General features: G+C 38.8%; 1 protein-coding gene across 1 annotated transcript; it reads left to right on the top strand.

The window, feature by feature from the left end:
• Positions 1-913: 913 nt before the first annotated feature.
• LOC110103438 (FHA domain-containing protein FHA2) lies at positions 914-16,872 on the top strand. Its single transcript, XM_020832161.2, has 3 exons — positions 914-1,535; positions 15,267-15,424; positions 16,558-16,872. The coding sequence occupies exons 1-3, from the start codon at positions 965-967 to the stop codon at positions 16,765-16,767; spliced, it is 939 nt and encodes a 312-aa protein (XP_020687820.1). The 5' UTR covers positions 914-964; the 3' UTR covers positions 16,768-16,872.
• The last annotated feature ends 841 nt before the right edge of the window (positions 16,873-17,713 follow it).

Below are 17,713 nucleotides of genomic sequence, written 5' to 3'. Positions count from 1 at the left end.
AAAATATTTAAATTCAATTCTTAATTTATTAAATAAGAATAATAATAATGTAATATTCAAAGTTTCATTATTCATTTTTATTGCTCACTTTAGTTTAATCTCATTTACATACAACTCTATAATCAAGCAATTTATTCATAAAATTTGATTCTTCCAAAATTATGCTCAAAAGGTTTGTAGCCTATTTCTATGAAGTTCAACATTAAATTTAATAAATTATACAATACAATTTTTTTAGTGTAGTATTGGGTCAAATTAAAATTTAAAAATAAATAAAATATTTGTATAAAACTTAATGTAATTTATTCTTTTAATAAAAAATTTCAATAAATCTAATTTATCCTATTTTATAATCAATAACAACTTATTTTGATTTTGAGATATTATAATAATATACTACAATTTCGTAAGAAATCACAAAGAAATATCAAAATATATTTAATTTTTTTAATTCAATAATTCAAATAAATTAGATTAAATTCAAAATGAGAAAAGAAAAAAATATAAATGAGAATATTAAGACTTCGTTTGAACAATTTTCTTATTATTTCTTAAAATAATTTTTTAATATAAACATTATATTTTTAAACTGAAAAATATACTTTAACTAGTAAGAAAACCTTTCCAAAAGAAGTCTAAGTCTTAATTTGATTATTATAATTTTTTATTTATTATATTTATTTTGAGATAAATATAATATTAATTCAAATTACTCTTTTTAAAAAAAATTTGTTTGGCTATAAGGCCTTTCTATTTTAAATTAAAAATTCTCCAATATAAAATTACTTTTCCAAGCTTGTGATAGACAGTTATAACTGTCCATTGCCGTTTACAGATTTTAACGGCGTCATCTCGTCGGTCCTCTCCAAACTTACCCCTCCTCCGGAAGAAAACGGCGCGCGGTTTTATAAGGATCAGCTCTCTTCCTTTCCCTCTGTATCTCCCTCTCTCTTTCTCCGCCACCATGTCGTTCTCCTCTGGCTCTAGCGCCGGTGAAGGAGACCCGGAGGTCGGCTTCGCGAAGCTACAGGGGGAAGACTTCGAATATTATATGCAGACCTACTCGATCATTCTGGGGAGGAACAGCAAGCGCGCAGAGGTGGATGTAGACCTAACGAGCCTGGGCGGTGGAATGAGCATCTCTCGCAAACACGCCCGCATCTTCTACGATTTCTCTCGCCGGAGATTCGCTCTAGAGGTTCTCGGCAAGAACGGATGCTTGGTTGAAGGCGTCCTCCACGTTCCCGGCACAGCGCCGGTCAAGCTTGATTCGCAGGATCTTCTTCAGATCGGGGATAAGAAGTTTTATTTCTTACTTCCTAGCCGGTCTTTGTTCGCATCCGTCGCTGCGCCTCGCAGCCAGGTCGCGGTTCCAAAACCTATGCCCCAGTCGGGGCGGTTGGTTTCTAGGGGAGAGGAACGGATCTTTTGGCGGGGTGATGGTGATGAGGAGGAGAGGGGTGAAGAGGAAGAGGAGGGGGTTTCGAAGAGACTTAGGAGGGACTCAAGGGATGTGGGAACATCAGAGAAAATTGGTGAGTGAAACCCTATTCTTTATTAGAAACATCTTTCTTTTCTTATTTCTGCTATGTTCTAGATAGTTGTTTTCCATGATTGGCCACTTTCTTTGGAATCGATTAGCAATTGTGTAGGTAACACTTGTTTCATTGTTTGTTGGAAAAGTTTATCCTTCAAATTTCACAGTCTACCTTCAATATGAAATATGAAGATTGCCCTCTAAGTATTTATTTAAAAAAAAAAAATAGAAACTACAATTGGAAAGGATCCGAATCCATGCTTTATATGCTTTGAGATGAAATATATTAATTACAAGCTGTATGGAGATTACTGATTAGAATTTGGTTTTCAGCTTGTCCATACTTCAATATTTTTGTATGGTCAATTGTTTAGTTTGCCATGTTGTTTTGCTTGTCAGCGTTTTTTTTTTATAATTAAAATTGTATGTATTTTGTTCATTCTAACGAATGATTGCAGAGGAAGTGGTGATATCAAGGAGAGAAATCAAGCAGAGAGTAAGAATCCACCTTGAGTTTTCCCCTGAATTTTCCTAGGTGTTCATTAAAATGCTGTTGTACTTATAATCTTGATTTGAAATGTAATTGCATTTGTAAAGCATTAGCGTGCTCACTGCTTGATTTCTCTCCTTACTGTCCTCCCGTTTCTCAACTTGATGATCTTCAATCCTTCTGCTTTATTTTCTTGGTTTACGCTACTTCTTGCATTCTCCATTAAATTTCTAAAATTTTTTATTTCCATGTCTTCTCATATTCTCTTGGCCTTTATTTATTTCTTTTCTGTTTCTTTTGGGTTCCTTATCTTAGCTGCAGAACTCCCGTGTATTGCTACCTTATTACTTCTTGATCATGAAATCCTCTGCACTACAATACTGTCTTTTGGAAGCTCCGCTCCCACTCAACAGAAACTTTTTCTACATCTCACGTTCTAAATTACCAACAATTGAGTTAATAGTTGTTCCCTTTATTTTGGCGCTTTACATAATGCATATGATACTATTATTTTTCTTAATTGATATTACCATACCCGACAGTTCCTTTGACTTCTTTTAAGTATCAATACAAAAATTTGAGGCATAACCTTTTTGTGGGCATCATATTGATCATCTTGTTATTATCCTAGCTTGTAGACCAGTAACTCCCACAAAGTTTAGGGTTCACCATTAGCAAGATGAACCAAGGTTTAAAATTGTGCAATTGGATATTGAGGCGTTTTTCATTCATGAGGCGAGGCGTAAGACTCAAGGTGTTTTAAGGCGTAAGTCTTAAAAAAAAAAATCGAGTAAAGTAAAAATAAAAATTAAATGTGATTTTTATATAATACCCAAATAATGTATTAAAGGCTGATATATTAATTTCTATTGACCTATAAAGTAACAAATTGACATGCATATGAAATAAAAAATTGCATAAGACATAAAGTGGTAAGTGATAAATCATGTGAAATAGAATTGAAATCCAAATATTACATGAGCAAAATAATATTAAATATACGAATTGTATAAAAGTGTTATATAACATCAAGTTCAACTCCAAATTCCTTCTTTCTCAGTTCCCTACTCATCCACATTTAATTCTTTAAGAAAGTTGAAATAGTTGGCAACAATTCTAAAATCATCTGCATTATCATCACTGATGAGGTCTTTATTTGAGTCGTTGTCATAAAGAATTAATTATATCCTTCCTCTTCCTGTGGAGTCAAAGTTCTCCAAATATGCTTCTTCTTTATTTATTTCAGTTATCTTCCTCTTTTATAAATATTTTTCATCAACATAAAGATGAGATTAATACTTTAAAATTTTTATTAGAGGAGGAGGTGGTGTGCATCTTTCAAGTGATCCTCGGTGGCGATTGCGATGGTGGTGGATGCAGCGAATGCAGCTGGTGATCAAGGCAATCGAGAGGAAGTTCTTGCAACTTGGAGATGCTTGAAGGCATGATTTGTTTGGGGTTTTAGTTTAGGATTATGTAAGTTTTAATAATAAATAAATAAATAGGGTGAGGCTTAAGCCTCACGCTAGAGAGGCAAGGTGGGTCTCAGGCAAGTTGAGATGCAAGCCTCATAAAAAAACTTGAGGTGTAAGCCTTAAGACATATTTCACTGAAATTGTGCTGAGACGAGCCTCATATTTCACAATTTTAAACAATTGATGAACCATCTCGTATGTAGTATCTTTGATAATAATTAATATAAAATTTTTTGTGGAGCTTAAGAAGAATGCTCAGTTGAGTCCAGCTCGCGAACTCCATAAAACTATTCACACTAAGGTTAAAGCATCATAAATCTTTTCACTTGCAACATTCACATATTCTCTATATGATTTGAACTTTGTCTACCATTCCTCTACAGATAGTCCATTTTGAAGTGGTTAGTTATGCCACATCACCATAATGCATCACTATGAACTTTTATATTTGCTCCTCTACTGTGATTTAGGCTTCGTTTGGGACGGCTTTTTTACTGCTTTCTAAAACGGAGTTTTAGTACAAATTTTTTTATTTTTGTACTAAACTCCGTTTTAGAAAGCAATAAAAAAGCCGTTCCAAACGACGCCTTAGTTTTACTTCCATTGTTACTTGTTTGTGCGCTTCCTCCTCTGCTTTCAAGATTTAGAGCAGCAGAATAAGGACCTTAATCTGATTCTCATCATATGATGTCCTCACTTAAGATCAAGCCACAAATATTATTGTGCTTTAGCTTTGTAGAAGCACATGAACTGCTAGTTGTTGTCACAGTTTCAACCCATCTCTGGGTAATAATAACAACAAGATAAATCATGAACTTCGTCATTGAAGTTGATATCTATTGAGCTATGCTGACTTTTGATCAGATTCAACTCATTGATACATAATATATACCACTTTGAAGCATCTTCAACCATCCTGAGATTGAAAAACTTTTTTATTAGATATACTTTGCTTATTGATGAAGTCTTCTTGTTGTTGACCCGCACAACAAATTAAAAAAAAAAAAAAATCGAATAAAATATAAAAATACATATCAAAATCGCTGCCAAAGTTTTGCCAAATACACCGCTTTTACGGTGCCCATCCCTCTGCAAAATGGCGCCAAATTCGTGTCCCGTCTCCCGCATTTGTAGCTCGCCTTGATTTAGTAGTCTTCGTTCGACACTCGTCGTTAAAAGCCGACCGAATGAAGGCTTTGCGTTTCTTCTTCCTCCGGCTTTTCATACTCGCGAACACAACTCTCTTCTTTTCTTCTTTCCTTCTTTCCCGCACACACACTCCATCTCTTCCACAGCTGGACCTCCTTCGACGACGCCTTCTTCCTTCCTCTTCTTCTTCCTCTAGCAAGCAAGCATTCTTCGATTCCTCTTCCCAACTCCCGATTTCTCCCCGAGTTCCGTCAATCCTTCCCTTGACAGATCCGAACCAGACACCCATCTCCTCCTTCAACACCCAGTCGACCTCGTCCGGTCACAGTCTCTCTCTCTCTCTCTCTCTCTCTCTCTCTATATATATATATATATAATTAAAAAAAGAAAGAAATGAAATAAAAAGGGAGAAAAATAGAAAATAAAAATGGAAAGGGGAAATTTAGAATTTGTCTTTGATTTTTGTGCCCACGCCATCATCGTCATCATCACCGGTTGTCTCAAAGATTTAACTCTCTTTAAACTCAAAACCCCCGCTCTCAGCGTTTGCAGCGAGCTGGTTGGCCACCATACATGCTCTCGTAATACGGTTGGAGGGAACACAGTGCGACATTTACGGCGAGGCGGGTAGGCCTCAAAGCGCTCTCGTAGTGTGACGAGGATGAAATTAAGTACTCTTAAGCGCTCTCGTAGCATGGCAGGAATTGAAAAAATATGGTCTCGGTGTCTCCCGATATCTACCTGAAGCGCTCTCGTAGCGTGTAGGGGAAGGCTATGACTATCAGAATTTCCCCTAAACGGGGAGACGTCGGAAGGATGTCAGAATTTTCAATAAACCGAGGGCCTAAACCTAAAACAGCTGGGGACTATGTTTGATTTGAACAAATATAGAAGACTTGAATATGATGCAGGGAACAAAAACAAAAATGATAGCGAACTGAATTGAATACAAAGAACTTGAATGAAACTACATGGAACCAAATTCTAAATCATCAAGTGCACAATTAAAATAAAAAATGCAAATCGTAAGTCATGGTTCGAATCATTCAAATGAGCACTACTGAATGATTAGAAAACCTATATTGAGCAAAGAACCTTGAACGTCACTTACCTATAAACCGTAGTATGAAATCCCTAATGAACGCTACAATCCATCCATGATGATTATACCAATCAAAATGCTAATGTCAAATGGAAATAATGATAATGTTATTACTCATGTCATATGCCGTCAAGCAATGTAATGAACATGGTGATTTGCTAGTTATTATGCACGATGAATACAATTTGCGTGCAAGCAAAGTGAGAGGATTGTGAAGGATATAACCTCATTTCTACTTACGCTAGCTAATTCGCAAAAAAACTTCACATTAGTTTGCTTGCTAGCAACGGCAACTGAGGTGGTTTATTTGAGAATAACGACAATTGAAGTGCTGTAAGTGTGGGAAAATCACATGTTGATACAAATGCATATGTTATCTACAAACAAGAACTAAAGACCCATAGTAAATACATACACCTATAGTCAATTATAAGAAGCTCTTCATGCATACAATAGTTAACTTACAAGATAAAGAGGTGGTAGCAGAGGTCTGGCAATGAATACAAAGTTCTCATCTGTAAACAACAATGTTGGGTATGCCACAAATATGACGGGCCCTTTATGAATACAGACATATATTTAGCATGCCATATATGGGCAATTGCAAAATATTATGACACGATGTTTCACTTACGCCTATGTATGAATATTATAACATGGACATAACTGAAAGGGGAAGGTTATGACAAAAATAGTCCTCTTACAGTCAATAGCCACTAGCTTGTAAATAAATACTCCAATCTATTTATAAGTGGCGAGAGCGAATAAGCTATGAATGTGATAAATTCCCCATAAATATGCTTAAAAAATATGCAAATGAATACGTTGAATGTGCCTACAAATGACAGTATCCCCTAAAGATATATGCAGATAGCACACAATAAATACCAGGATGTTTATACAACCAACAACAATCAAAATTCTAGCAAACACGCTAGTATCGTGTAAGCATTGAAGATTAATGTGCAATGAACGTCAATGAGCAAGAAAGAGGCAAATGCAACTTGTGTCCCTATCCATCAGCTTGATGTAAGAAGGGACGGTGAATGCACTGCATACAACAACACTTTCAACAAGAAGGTAGAACTAAGAACACAGTAACTTGCTGATCGATGTGTAAAGAGATTGTTGATAAATATAGCTTAGACAGAAGTCAAAATCAAATCATTAATGTGCATACTGTTTTGTACATAGCCAATAATAGTGGAAATACTTATGATGAATGCAGGATCACAACAAATGCAAAGATTTGAGGACCATCTCATAAGATCTATCATACTGCCTATAAATGACTGTAGAAGACCCATAATACATCCAACACACTATGCATAAGTAGAATGCAAAGTGACTACATCAAGTGCAAATGCCTACGAGTTGTTGTAGGAAATTCGTTATGCATACAACAAGTCATCTACGAGCATCTATAAACATATTGCAGAAGGTTCGTTAGTACACATCAACCTACCTGCATAAAGAAATGGGCAACCCATAGTGCAATGCCACACCTTCGGATCCACAACATTTATGCAAGCGGATAGAAGACGTTTACAAATCCCCAAATGAGACCCAGCGCAACAAGACACCACTACCAGATCCGCAACATACATACAAGCAGATAGAAGGCGCCGAGAAGTTCCCAAATAGAGTGTCACATATGTTTGAACGACGGTCGCCTGCATGACCCGATAAATAATAAGCTCCAAAAATACCCCCACACATACACCCCAATATGTATATACATAAACACAGAAGTGCACGCGCGAGCGCCTTAACATGGATGTAAGTGTAAATGCACATGCAATTATGTAAGCATAATACAAGAAAGTGCATGTGCAATCATATACCCGTATGGGCTCCAACAATGTGTTACGAGTGCACACATGATGTTTGAGGATGTTGTGCGAGTCAAATGATGAATTTAAGTTAAACATGATCCTTCAATGCAAGTAGATAGGAGTCGACATAGCTCAAACTGTCAAGCAAATGTGTGGTCACGACGTCGAGCGAGATATTTATTTTAATACGTTCATATTAGGCTTTCGAAGCCTATAATCAAGAAAATTCACCAACAAAGGCATGAAGCCGACAACAAACACGATTCTATGTCGACAAGTTGAAATAGTCGACATGGTTCAATTAACAAAATAAAATAGCCCATAAGTACCCTGATGATGGTCATATTGAATGTAGATCGCAACCGGAGGGGTTAATTCCAAATATTCAAAATACCACCCAAATGCCCATAAAAATCTCAAAATTCCAAAAAAGTTCTAAAATTAAAAAATATTTTAAATCGAAATTAACTATTAAACACTTAAAGCGAAACTCATCCATTCTCTATAACAGTTTGTCGAGGTGGATAAATTCAAATATCACTTTAGCTCATAAAGAGCTAATATATGGTCGAGAATGTCGCTAGGATTCATTCTTAAACAGTCTTTTGCTAGCAAAGACATGACATGTATCCTCTAACCGACAGTTTCACCACCAAATGACACCGCAAGTAAACGGTTATGACAAGAGTCCTCTGAACCAGGTGGTTTGCCACCAAATGATACCACTAAATTACAGTCATGGCCAGAGCTTGTATGCTCCCCAATGACACCAAATCCTTAGATATGAATTAATAGGATATAATCGATAGGGCAGGAAGCCCACTGTTAGCTAAGGTGGATTCAAATTTGTCCCCTTAGACAAATACTCACCCCAGATCTACAAGGTACCCTTGGACGGCGCAACCCATGGCTGCCGACAAGAATCATTCTGTCAGGTTGGGTCGAATATCTCCTCTGACTAAGTGGATTAAGGATCACGATAAAATATCAAATTTCAAATAATTAAACCCATGCTGCTACTATACGCCATATATCATGTATCTTTATAAATATGATTGACGACTAGCCTTAATCAAAATTTCTCTCTCGTTATCGGGAGGGGTAATTAATTATTGGGGCTTGCGCCTATAGGAAACAAGAACTCAGATCATAAGTCCTCGCAAAATAAGGGCGAAATCTCTAGGTAGTGACTTATCTACAAACCCAATCTGTCTTATGAAAATTCCCTAGAACTTAATCTGTTAAAACCCTCCCAAAAGAGGGAAGGCCGGAGCGCGAATTTTTGTAGCCCACACTTATACATATATGATTATGATATAGCTTTGATCACACCAATAATAGTCTTCTCTTGCAGTATATTCAAAATAATATTTTTTTATTAGTGATAGATGCATAACTCCCAAACACCTATTTAACCAAAATATCTCATTCTTTTTGGCTCATGGTGGTAGGCTTTGACTTATAAAATGGTAGATATAACTTTGTTTGATATATTTGCTCATTGATCCACATTTTTAGTTCCAAAAGTCATTGCAGTCAAACCAATCAATCTTCACCTTTACATTTTTGTACTATGTTACTCTCACTTTTTCCATTGTCTCCAAAGCTAGCATAGCTTTAATACCCCGCTTATTTGGGAAAAAAACATGCACTCAAGAGTAGTGGAAATTATAGGACATTGATCCAAATTGTGAAGTTGTCTTAAAACTCAAGCTCCCGTAATTACAACTTCACATTATACTTAGTGACAATGAGGACAAGTCAAAATCATCTTTTGTGAAATTTGTCGAGAAAAATAAGAAGAGCGTTCACTATGAGGAGGATGAAATGTACATCATGCAAGTTACTCAAGAGTAAAGTAGGAAAGAGAACGCAAAGTAATAAATGCAAACCTAAAGGGCCGAAATGAAAAAAATCATGAAAGTTGAACTACACCGAGATAAAATCCAAAGCCAACATATCAATCAAGGGGCCTATTATGCTGTCCATCTTCCTCAATTTCAAAATAAACCATTAAATTCAAAATTAAAGATTTCATATAAAAAGATATATTTTGCATACTTTTTTTTTAATTTAAGAATGTTTCATTCCCATAATAAATTTGTAGCCATATGGGAGTAAATATCAAATTTTAATAATTTTAAATTATATATATTTTTAGTAAAATATGTTGTTTTATATTACTTTTTTAAATCATGTAGATATAATTACATATAATGCCATCCCCAGTAGGTATGGTCCCCACTTCTGAATAACCAACACGATTGCCATCAATTTTCATTCATATACAGCCTTCAATCTTGCTCTATTTGCCAACACCTAACTGAAGTAGGCTATGGGTCTATGCTGCTGCATCAGCACTGCCCCCAACCCATATCCAGATGCATCTGTCTCCACCACAAACGTCTGATTAAAGTCTAGTAGAGCCAAAACGGGTTCAGTGGTCATTGCCTTCTTAAGTTTCTCAAAAGCCTGAGTAGTCGTTTCTCCCCACATGAAGCTATCATTCTTTAATTGCTCTGTCAAAGGCAAGGCTATGTTGGTGTACCCCTTCATAAATCTTTGGTAGTAACCTGTTAGTCCTAGGAATTCCCTCAGCACCCTCAAGTTCCTAGTTAGAGGCCACTTATGCATGGCTTCAATATTAGCTGGATTTTGTGCCATCCCCTCCTGAAACACCACATGTTCCAAGTACTCCACACTAGTCTGTGCAAAGCTGCATTTCTTCATGTTGGCCCTGAGCTGATGCTCTTGTAGCAGTTCCAATACCACCCTTGAATGCTCTTGGTGCTCTTCTTTAGTTCTATTGTACACCAGTATGTTATCAAAGAAAACTAGGACAAACCTCCGTAGGTACGACCTGAACACCCTGTTCATCAATGACTGGAAAGTGGCAGGGGAATTTGTGAGCCCAAATGACATTACCAAGAACTCATAGTGCCCTCGTGTGTCTTGAATGTTGTCTTCTAAATATCATTCTCTTTCATCCTGATTTGGTGGTAGCTCGACTTTAAATTCATCTTAGAAAACACTACTGCTCCATACAACTCATTAGGTAGTTCATCGATCATCGGAATGGGAAACTTATCCGACACAGTCTCCTTATTCAATGCCCTGTAATCCACACATAATCTCCAACTGTTATCCTTCCTCTTGACCAATAAGATCGGACTTGGAAAAGACTCACACTTGGTCTGATGATCCCTACTTCCAACATCTCCTTAATCAGCTTCTCAATCTTGTCCTTCTGAATTTGGGGGTAGCGGTAGGGCCGCACACTAATCGGTGACACCCCCTCCTTCACAATGATAACATGCTCCTGCTCTCTGGGTGGTGGTAAGCCTTGAGGTGGCTGGAACACCTCACTGAACTGCTCTATGAGTGGTTGTACTGTCATGGGAATGTCTCCCTCTTCCCCCACACTCACCCTCTCTAAGCATTGCAGCTCAACCAAATATCCACCTCCCACCTCCTATATGGTTATGATAATGGATTTGAGGGATACTCCGGCCCTGGATAGCCCTGCATCGCCCTGGATCACCATCCTCTTTCCTCCCACCATCAGTTCCATCCTCAAAGCATCCCAATTGATCTTGGTCTCCCCCATGATCTACAGTCATTTCTTCCCCAGGATGACATCAGTACTCCCCAACTCCAAGAAAAGAAAATCCTCCATCACCTGTATTCCTTGAATGGTCGACACCACTCCCCTGCAAACTCCTCTATCCATCTCCACCTTCCCAGTGCCCATCATCACTCCATATCCTCCCGTGTCCACTAATTTCACCCCCAACATATTTATGATCTGGTTAGAGATGAAATTATGGGTGACCCCACTATCGACCAGCACCACTGCCTTACGGTCCACTATTTCTCCCCTCACTTTCATGTTGTGATTCAAGGTGAATCCCACCATAAAGTTTAGAGAGACTTTTGCTACGTCCAGATTTAACTTATCTTCCTCCTCCATTATCCCCCTCTCACCTCCCTCTTAAGTTTCCTCGTCATCACAGACGGTGAGAACCTGATGAGTTTGGTCCTTACACCTACGCCCTGACATGTACTTCTCATCACACCTGAAACACAACCGCTTAGCCCTCTTCTCCTCTATCTCCTTCTCAGTCAGCTTCTTAAAATTTCCCCCAGGTCCCCCTCCTCCAGACTTCTCCTTTGTTGCTTCGCGCGAACCTTCCGGTGTAGCTCCTTTGGGAGCTAAAAAGGTAGTAGTCATCCTGTAGGATCCCCCGGAGCTCCTTGCTCCAGATGCTTCTGGTCCTCGACCAGCTGTGCCAACTCCATGGCCTCCCCCAAGTCATGCGGTCTCATCACTTTAACAGTTGCTCTAATTTCCGGTTTGAGCCCCTTCATGACGTTCCCCTCAAGCACGGTCTTAGAAAGACAATCCAGCCTGCTAGCTAGGTACACCAACTGATCATGGTACTCTGTCACTGTCCCCTCCTGCGTCAGGGCAAAGAACTGCTCGTAGAAGTCTCCTCCCCTACTGGTTCAGAAACGTTCTAGTAAACAGTCCTTGAACTCCCTCAAGCTTCGAATGGGTCGCCTCATGTCCCGCTATTGGTACCATGCTAGTGCTTTCCCTTCCAAACACAGTCCTACCACTGTTAGTTTCTCTTCCTCAGTCAACCCGTTGACTACAAAGTATCGCTCCACCTTGTACATCCAGCCATGTGCATCCTCGCCCTCAAAGATGGGCATCTTCAGTTTCCTCACCCTCGGGTCACCCCCGTTTCCCCTAACTTCTCCATAACCTCCCATTCCTTGAAGAAATAGTGCTCCCCAGTGGTCACGATCTTCTCTCCGGCGATCATACCAGAACCCTTCCTCATATTCCCCTCTTCTCCTTTCAAATTCAGCACCCCGGCGGTAAAAATCATTTCTTCTTCCAACAAAATCAGCACCCCTCCTTTCATAGCCCATACTCATCTCCTCCCTAAAAAATGGTTCTATAGTAGGCATTCCATCATCTCCCTCAAGGATCTCCACTTCAAGATTCTCCTTCCCCCTAAATGGGTTCGGATTTCCGCCTCTCTCATGGTCTCCGGTGGTCTCCTTTTCTTCCGATATAGCCGGATTTTGTTTGTCTTCAAACATCTTCTTCATCATGTCTTCCAAGGCGGCGAACCTTCCATCCATCTTTTCATGGATGGAAGCAAATTGATTATGAAAAATCAGCTATTTTTTCCTCAAAATCTATCTTTAGTTGACCTATTTCTCCCTCCAATACTTTAACTTTCCTTTCGACCACTTTTCTTCCCAAGATTTATGGGAAGATCTTCTTGCGGATGAAAATTCTTTATTGAAATTTCTAGATTTCATCCGCCGATGGTCCCAAGACAACGCTTTGATACCAAATTTGTTAGAAAATACTTGAGTTCGCAAGCAAACCAAACACAATTGGTGAAAACAGTGAGTAAAACTGCTGTTTACAATAAAAAAATAGCAAAGTACAGCAGGTTTCTTGGGAAAAACAGAGGAAAAACTGATAGAAAAAGAAGTATTAGTTGTAGGAAAACAGCAAATGATACAAGTTTCTTCAATTCAAGAGGAAGAAACAGCTCTCCAAATCTCTAGCCAAGCCTAGAACCCAAAAAAAAACCCTAGATCCCAAATCTTATTTCAAATTCAAGTACCCCCAAACCCCAACAAGAAAATCCTAATTAAAGCAAAAGAAAAATTACTTAATCCCTAAACAGCCCCTCAATCAAAATTTCCTTCCTAAACCTTGCTTAAATTAAGCCATGGGATCCACAACGCTGTCGCCCAACCCCCCTCATCCGCCTCCTCCTTTGGACCGGCGGGAATAGACATGAACCGGTCCATCCTGGATCGGTTCAGGTCTAACAGAAGACTTATAGGGTGGCTCTTCAAACACTTCTTCAAAAGAATAAGGGATCTGATAAGCCCGGATACCCTCTCTGCCACTGCCGCCTCCACCAAAAGGGGAATCATCAGGTTCAAGTCTCCCATCAAAATCGGGTAGATCAATCTTGATTCCTCCATCATCCCAAAATCCTTGCCTAGCATGGTTTTGATGCCGTCTTATTGCCTCTTCATTACTCGAAAGATCTTGATGTAAAGGTTGAATGTCTTCTTCCTCTTTTTGACATTACTCCGCTTCTCTTTGCTCCAATCTTGCTAACCTTTGCTACAGTTATTGTATTTCTCTTTATAGTTCCTCAATCACCACTTCTTGTAGTGGTCTTTATGGATTCCAACAAGGCAGCATCTTGCGGGATTTGTCAATATAGTTGTCTTAAGGCTGAATTTGTGGCCGAGATGAATTATGGTTGTTGAATTCTTGCCAAGAACTAGGAATGCTTTTGTTCTTGGTGGTTGGAATGGCGTGCATAACAACAAGAAATTGCTTGGGTACTGTGGAGGAAGGATCTTGCTTGCTGATTGGACAATTTCTTGGAGGTTGGTTGTCTTGGACAACAACAAGAAAGTGTCTAGTTGTTGTGTAGAAGGGACTCACGGGCAATCGTTCGGGACGTGGTCATGGACGGGTCGTTTCGGGCGCCCATGGAAACGGGCGAACTGGTGACGCGCATAGGGGCGGATGCGAGTAGGCGGGTCGCACGTGGAGCAAAAGCAGGCTAAAGGAGGTCTGCACGGGTGGCTAGCGTAGGTCAGGTTATGCCGTTGGTGTCGCGCATGCAGGAGGCCGGATCATGCATTTGTAGGCGAGGGATGCGAGGCCACAGGGCATTAGTTGAGGGTTCGAGGCACTGGGATTGTGGGATTGGGCTGCCGAGAGAGCGGTAGCGAGCAGGTTGGTCATGTGAAGGAGTCAGAGGGAAGTGGATATGTAGGAAGAAACCATGGCATCTTCTTGGAGGCTTCTTGTGGACATCGGTTGAAGGAGGGAAGGGTAGGTGACCGCCACCTGGAAACTCCAGGATACAGAGAATAAACTAGAAGAGCCTGCCGGCTTTGATACCAAATGATACCGGATAAGAAAACACCATCTGAATTGCTTCAGAATACAGAACTCAAAACCCAAATAATTATAATGTTTGTCAAGCTCCTTCCAGGTTGATGTAAAATTAGTAACCGTCGGTTCGCATGTAAAGGCATGAGAGGTCCAATTATTTAAATTTTTCCTCCTAATATTTATGTACTCTGCTGTTAATGATAGTACAACTATATGTTTTAGATGATTTTCAGCAGCTTTAACAGGTACATCAAATCTTTCTGGCATGTTAAACCAAGCAAATTCAGATGTTTCTTGCTGTCGATTTTGAGAAAAAAGCAATCCTCTGTTGCAATCTTTTAAGATGCTTGAAGCTTTAAGTTTCATGCTGATATACCTGCACTAGACCACCAGTTCACTTGCAGCGTTAGATGTCTTATAGAATCCTTGTATGTTGCTGGTTTAATTTATAACACTTATTTTTATTGATTGGTTAATTTTCAGGGTAGATTTTTCTTAACTTATTTTCGGTGATCTGAAATATCATTTAGTCTCAAATTTAAAAAATTATTGAATCCAACGGCATGCTTTGGAGCTTCAGTTTGTATCTGTAACTATAAATTTTACACTATGCGATGAAATCCATACAAGAGCTCATGGAAAATGAATGCCTTTCTTATGAATATTATTTTTTTTCCTTGTCACACCTAAAACTTATGAATGATATTTCTTTCATGTTCACAGCTACAAAGTCCATGAAAAGGTCAAGGGCTAATAGAGAGGCAGATAACTATAAACTAACGCTGTTAGAAGAGAAAGATGTTCTCTCTTCAGTAGCCTCTGTACTGTCCGATAGATGTCGTCCAGGAGAATGGATGCCCGTGGCCAAACTTCATACTGAGGTTTGTTGTACATGAAACGTTATAATGCTTGATTAACCATCCAATAGAGTATACCCTGTTGGTGTTCTTTAAAATAAAATAAAAAACATTTTAAATATATATAATCATTATAATGGTTGCGTCCCGAAATATTTCGGGGAGGTAGAGAAATATAAAGTTTAACGTCTTAGCTTTGTACGAAGATTCAGCACGAATACAGATAAAAGATAGGGTGTAACATTCATGAGAGATCAAGATTTTTATATGGAAATTTCTGAAAAGGGGAAAAACCGCAAGGCCTAGCCCAATTTAAATGATCCACTAGTATTTGTAATTGATTACAAATGAGACCCTTCATTGGAGGGAAGGCCTTGGCTTGATGTAACAAATATACATCATATAGAGTGTGTTACATGGTGGAAATAGGAAGAATCACTGTTGACATGTTCGCTTGGTCGGAAGAATCATAGTCGATGGGTAACGGAGGTTGGAAAGAACATTGTATGGCGATGGAGGTCGGATGGACCGTAGTTGGCGGGCGACGGAGGTCGGAAGAACCGTAGTCGACGAAGGAGGTCGAAAGGACCATAGTCGGCTGGTGACGGAGGTCAGAAGTCCAGCGATGGGCGGAAGTCCGATGTCAGATAGAAGTTCAACGATGGACGAAAGTCTGGCGTCAGATCGAAGTCCGACGGAAGTCCGGCAATTGACAGAAGTCCGGTGATGGGTGGAAGTCCGGTGATGGGTGGAAGTCCGGCATCAGATAGAAATCCGGCAACGGGCGTAAGTCCGGCGTCGGGTAGAAGTCCGGCGAAAATTCGGCGACATGCAGAAGACGCCAACTGGCAAAACCGTAGAAGTTTGGCGTCGGGTTGAAGTCCGACAGAAGTCTGGCGACGGGCAAAATTTCGGCAACAGGTGGAAATTTCGCATCGGGTAGAAATCCGTCGATGGGTAGAAATCCGGCATCGATCAGTGGTCTGGAGAAGTTTGAAATTATGTTTTTTGCTAATTTTAAGATTAGTCGTTTGAAATGATGTTTTCTTTCTTAAAAAGGTAATCAATGAATGAAAATTTAGAAAAGACGATATTATTATCTGTTCCTGACTTCTTGCTCTGATTGGATGATAACGAATAAATTGATTTGGTTTCAGATGGTAGAACGGTATGGCAACATATGGCATCATGGTAAGGTGAGAAGGTATTTAACTTCCGAAGATTTGCCTCAGCGAGAGACCGAAGGAACACCATGGTTTGGTCTGTCGATGCTCCTGAGAAAATACCCGGAGCACTTTGCAATCAACACAAGGTCAAAGGGAAGCGCCATTACTGAGTTTGTTTCGCTGCTTTCTTTGATCTCATAGAATCAGTTCAAAGCCCCCTCGTGATAAAGTAGAAGCACACTTTATCACTTGCAAGTTTTGAACTAGTTTTCTTTTTTATTTATGGAAAATAATGTTGCTGAGCAATATTCTTCTTCTTCTTCTTCTTTTTGAGCTGGCTTACGGCAGCATAAATATGATACAGGAGGAATTTGGCCCCAAAATCTTGCAATAAATTTCAAAATTGATACCGACTAAATTAGTTGATATATATATATATCCAGACAATATCAGCATACCTATTATTTTTCGTGTGCTAGATGATGGCAAAAATAAATTCTTTGTAAAATTTTATCAGAAATTCCTCTGAAAACTTACACTTGATTCACTTCCTAAATAGGCAATGTTATGTATTGTTCGGAAAAATGTATCATAAATTGGGCTTTTGTTATCAGATGTTAGAAAAAAATTAATAAACGTGTAAACATTGATATGTAATCTAATCTTCTCTCAGTATTTTATTTTGCTATATCTGGAAAATTTTCAATTTTGAAAGAAATTTGTGTTTGAGATGCTTTCCTGTGAAGTTTGATAGACAATTATTATTTGGGCAAATAAAGGCTTCATTTGGATTAATTATTCTGTGCAGACGCCGAACACCATTCGGAGACTAACTATAATGTGTCACGTCACCACTTAGTTTGGTACCGCGGCTCGATATTGCTAACGTGACTGCACCTAATTCACCTCCAGATGTAGAGATGCGTCCGACCTCCGCACAAGATAATCTCTCCTTCATTTGGGACGGCTTTTTCACTGTTTCTTAAAGTAAAATTTTAATTAAAAAATTATAAAATTTGTATCAAAAAACTTTTAATAGAATCCCATTTCAAACGAAGCCAAAGTCTATAACTTACATGAGAATTCTCAATGCAAATAAATTCACACATAAGAAAACTCATGAAATTCTGTCGAAATCTATAATCAA

This window comes from Dendrobium catenatum, unplaced genomic scaffold (genome assembly GCF_001605985.2).
Source record: "Dendrobium catenatum unplaced genomic scaffold, ASM160598v2 fragScaff_scaffold_466, whole genome shotgun sequence".
NCBI classification, from domain to species: domain Eukaryota; kingdom Viridiplantae; phylum Streptophyta; class Magnoliopsida; order Asparagales; family Orchidaceae; genus Dendrobium; species Dendrobium catenatum.
The sequence above is the reverse complement of the archived record's forward strand: the minus strand, read 5'-3'. Positions and strand labels throughout refer to the sequence as shown.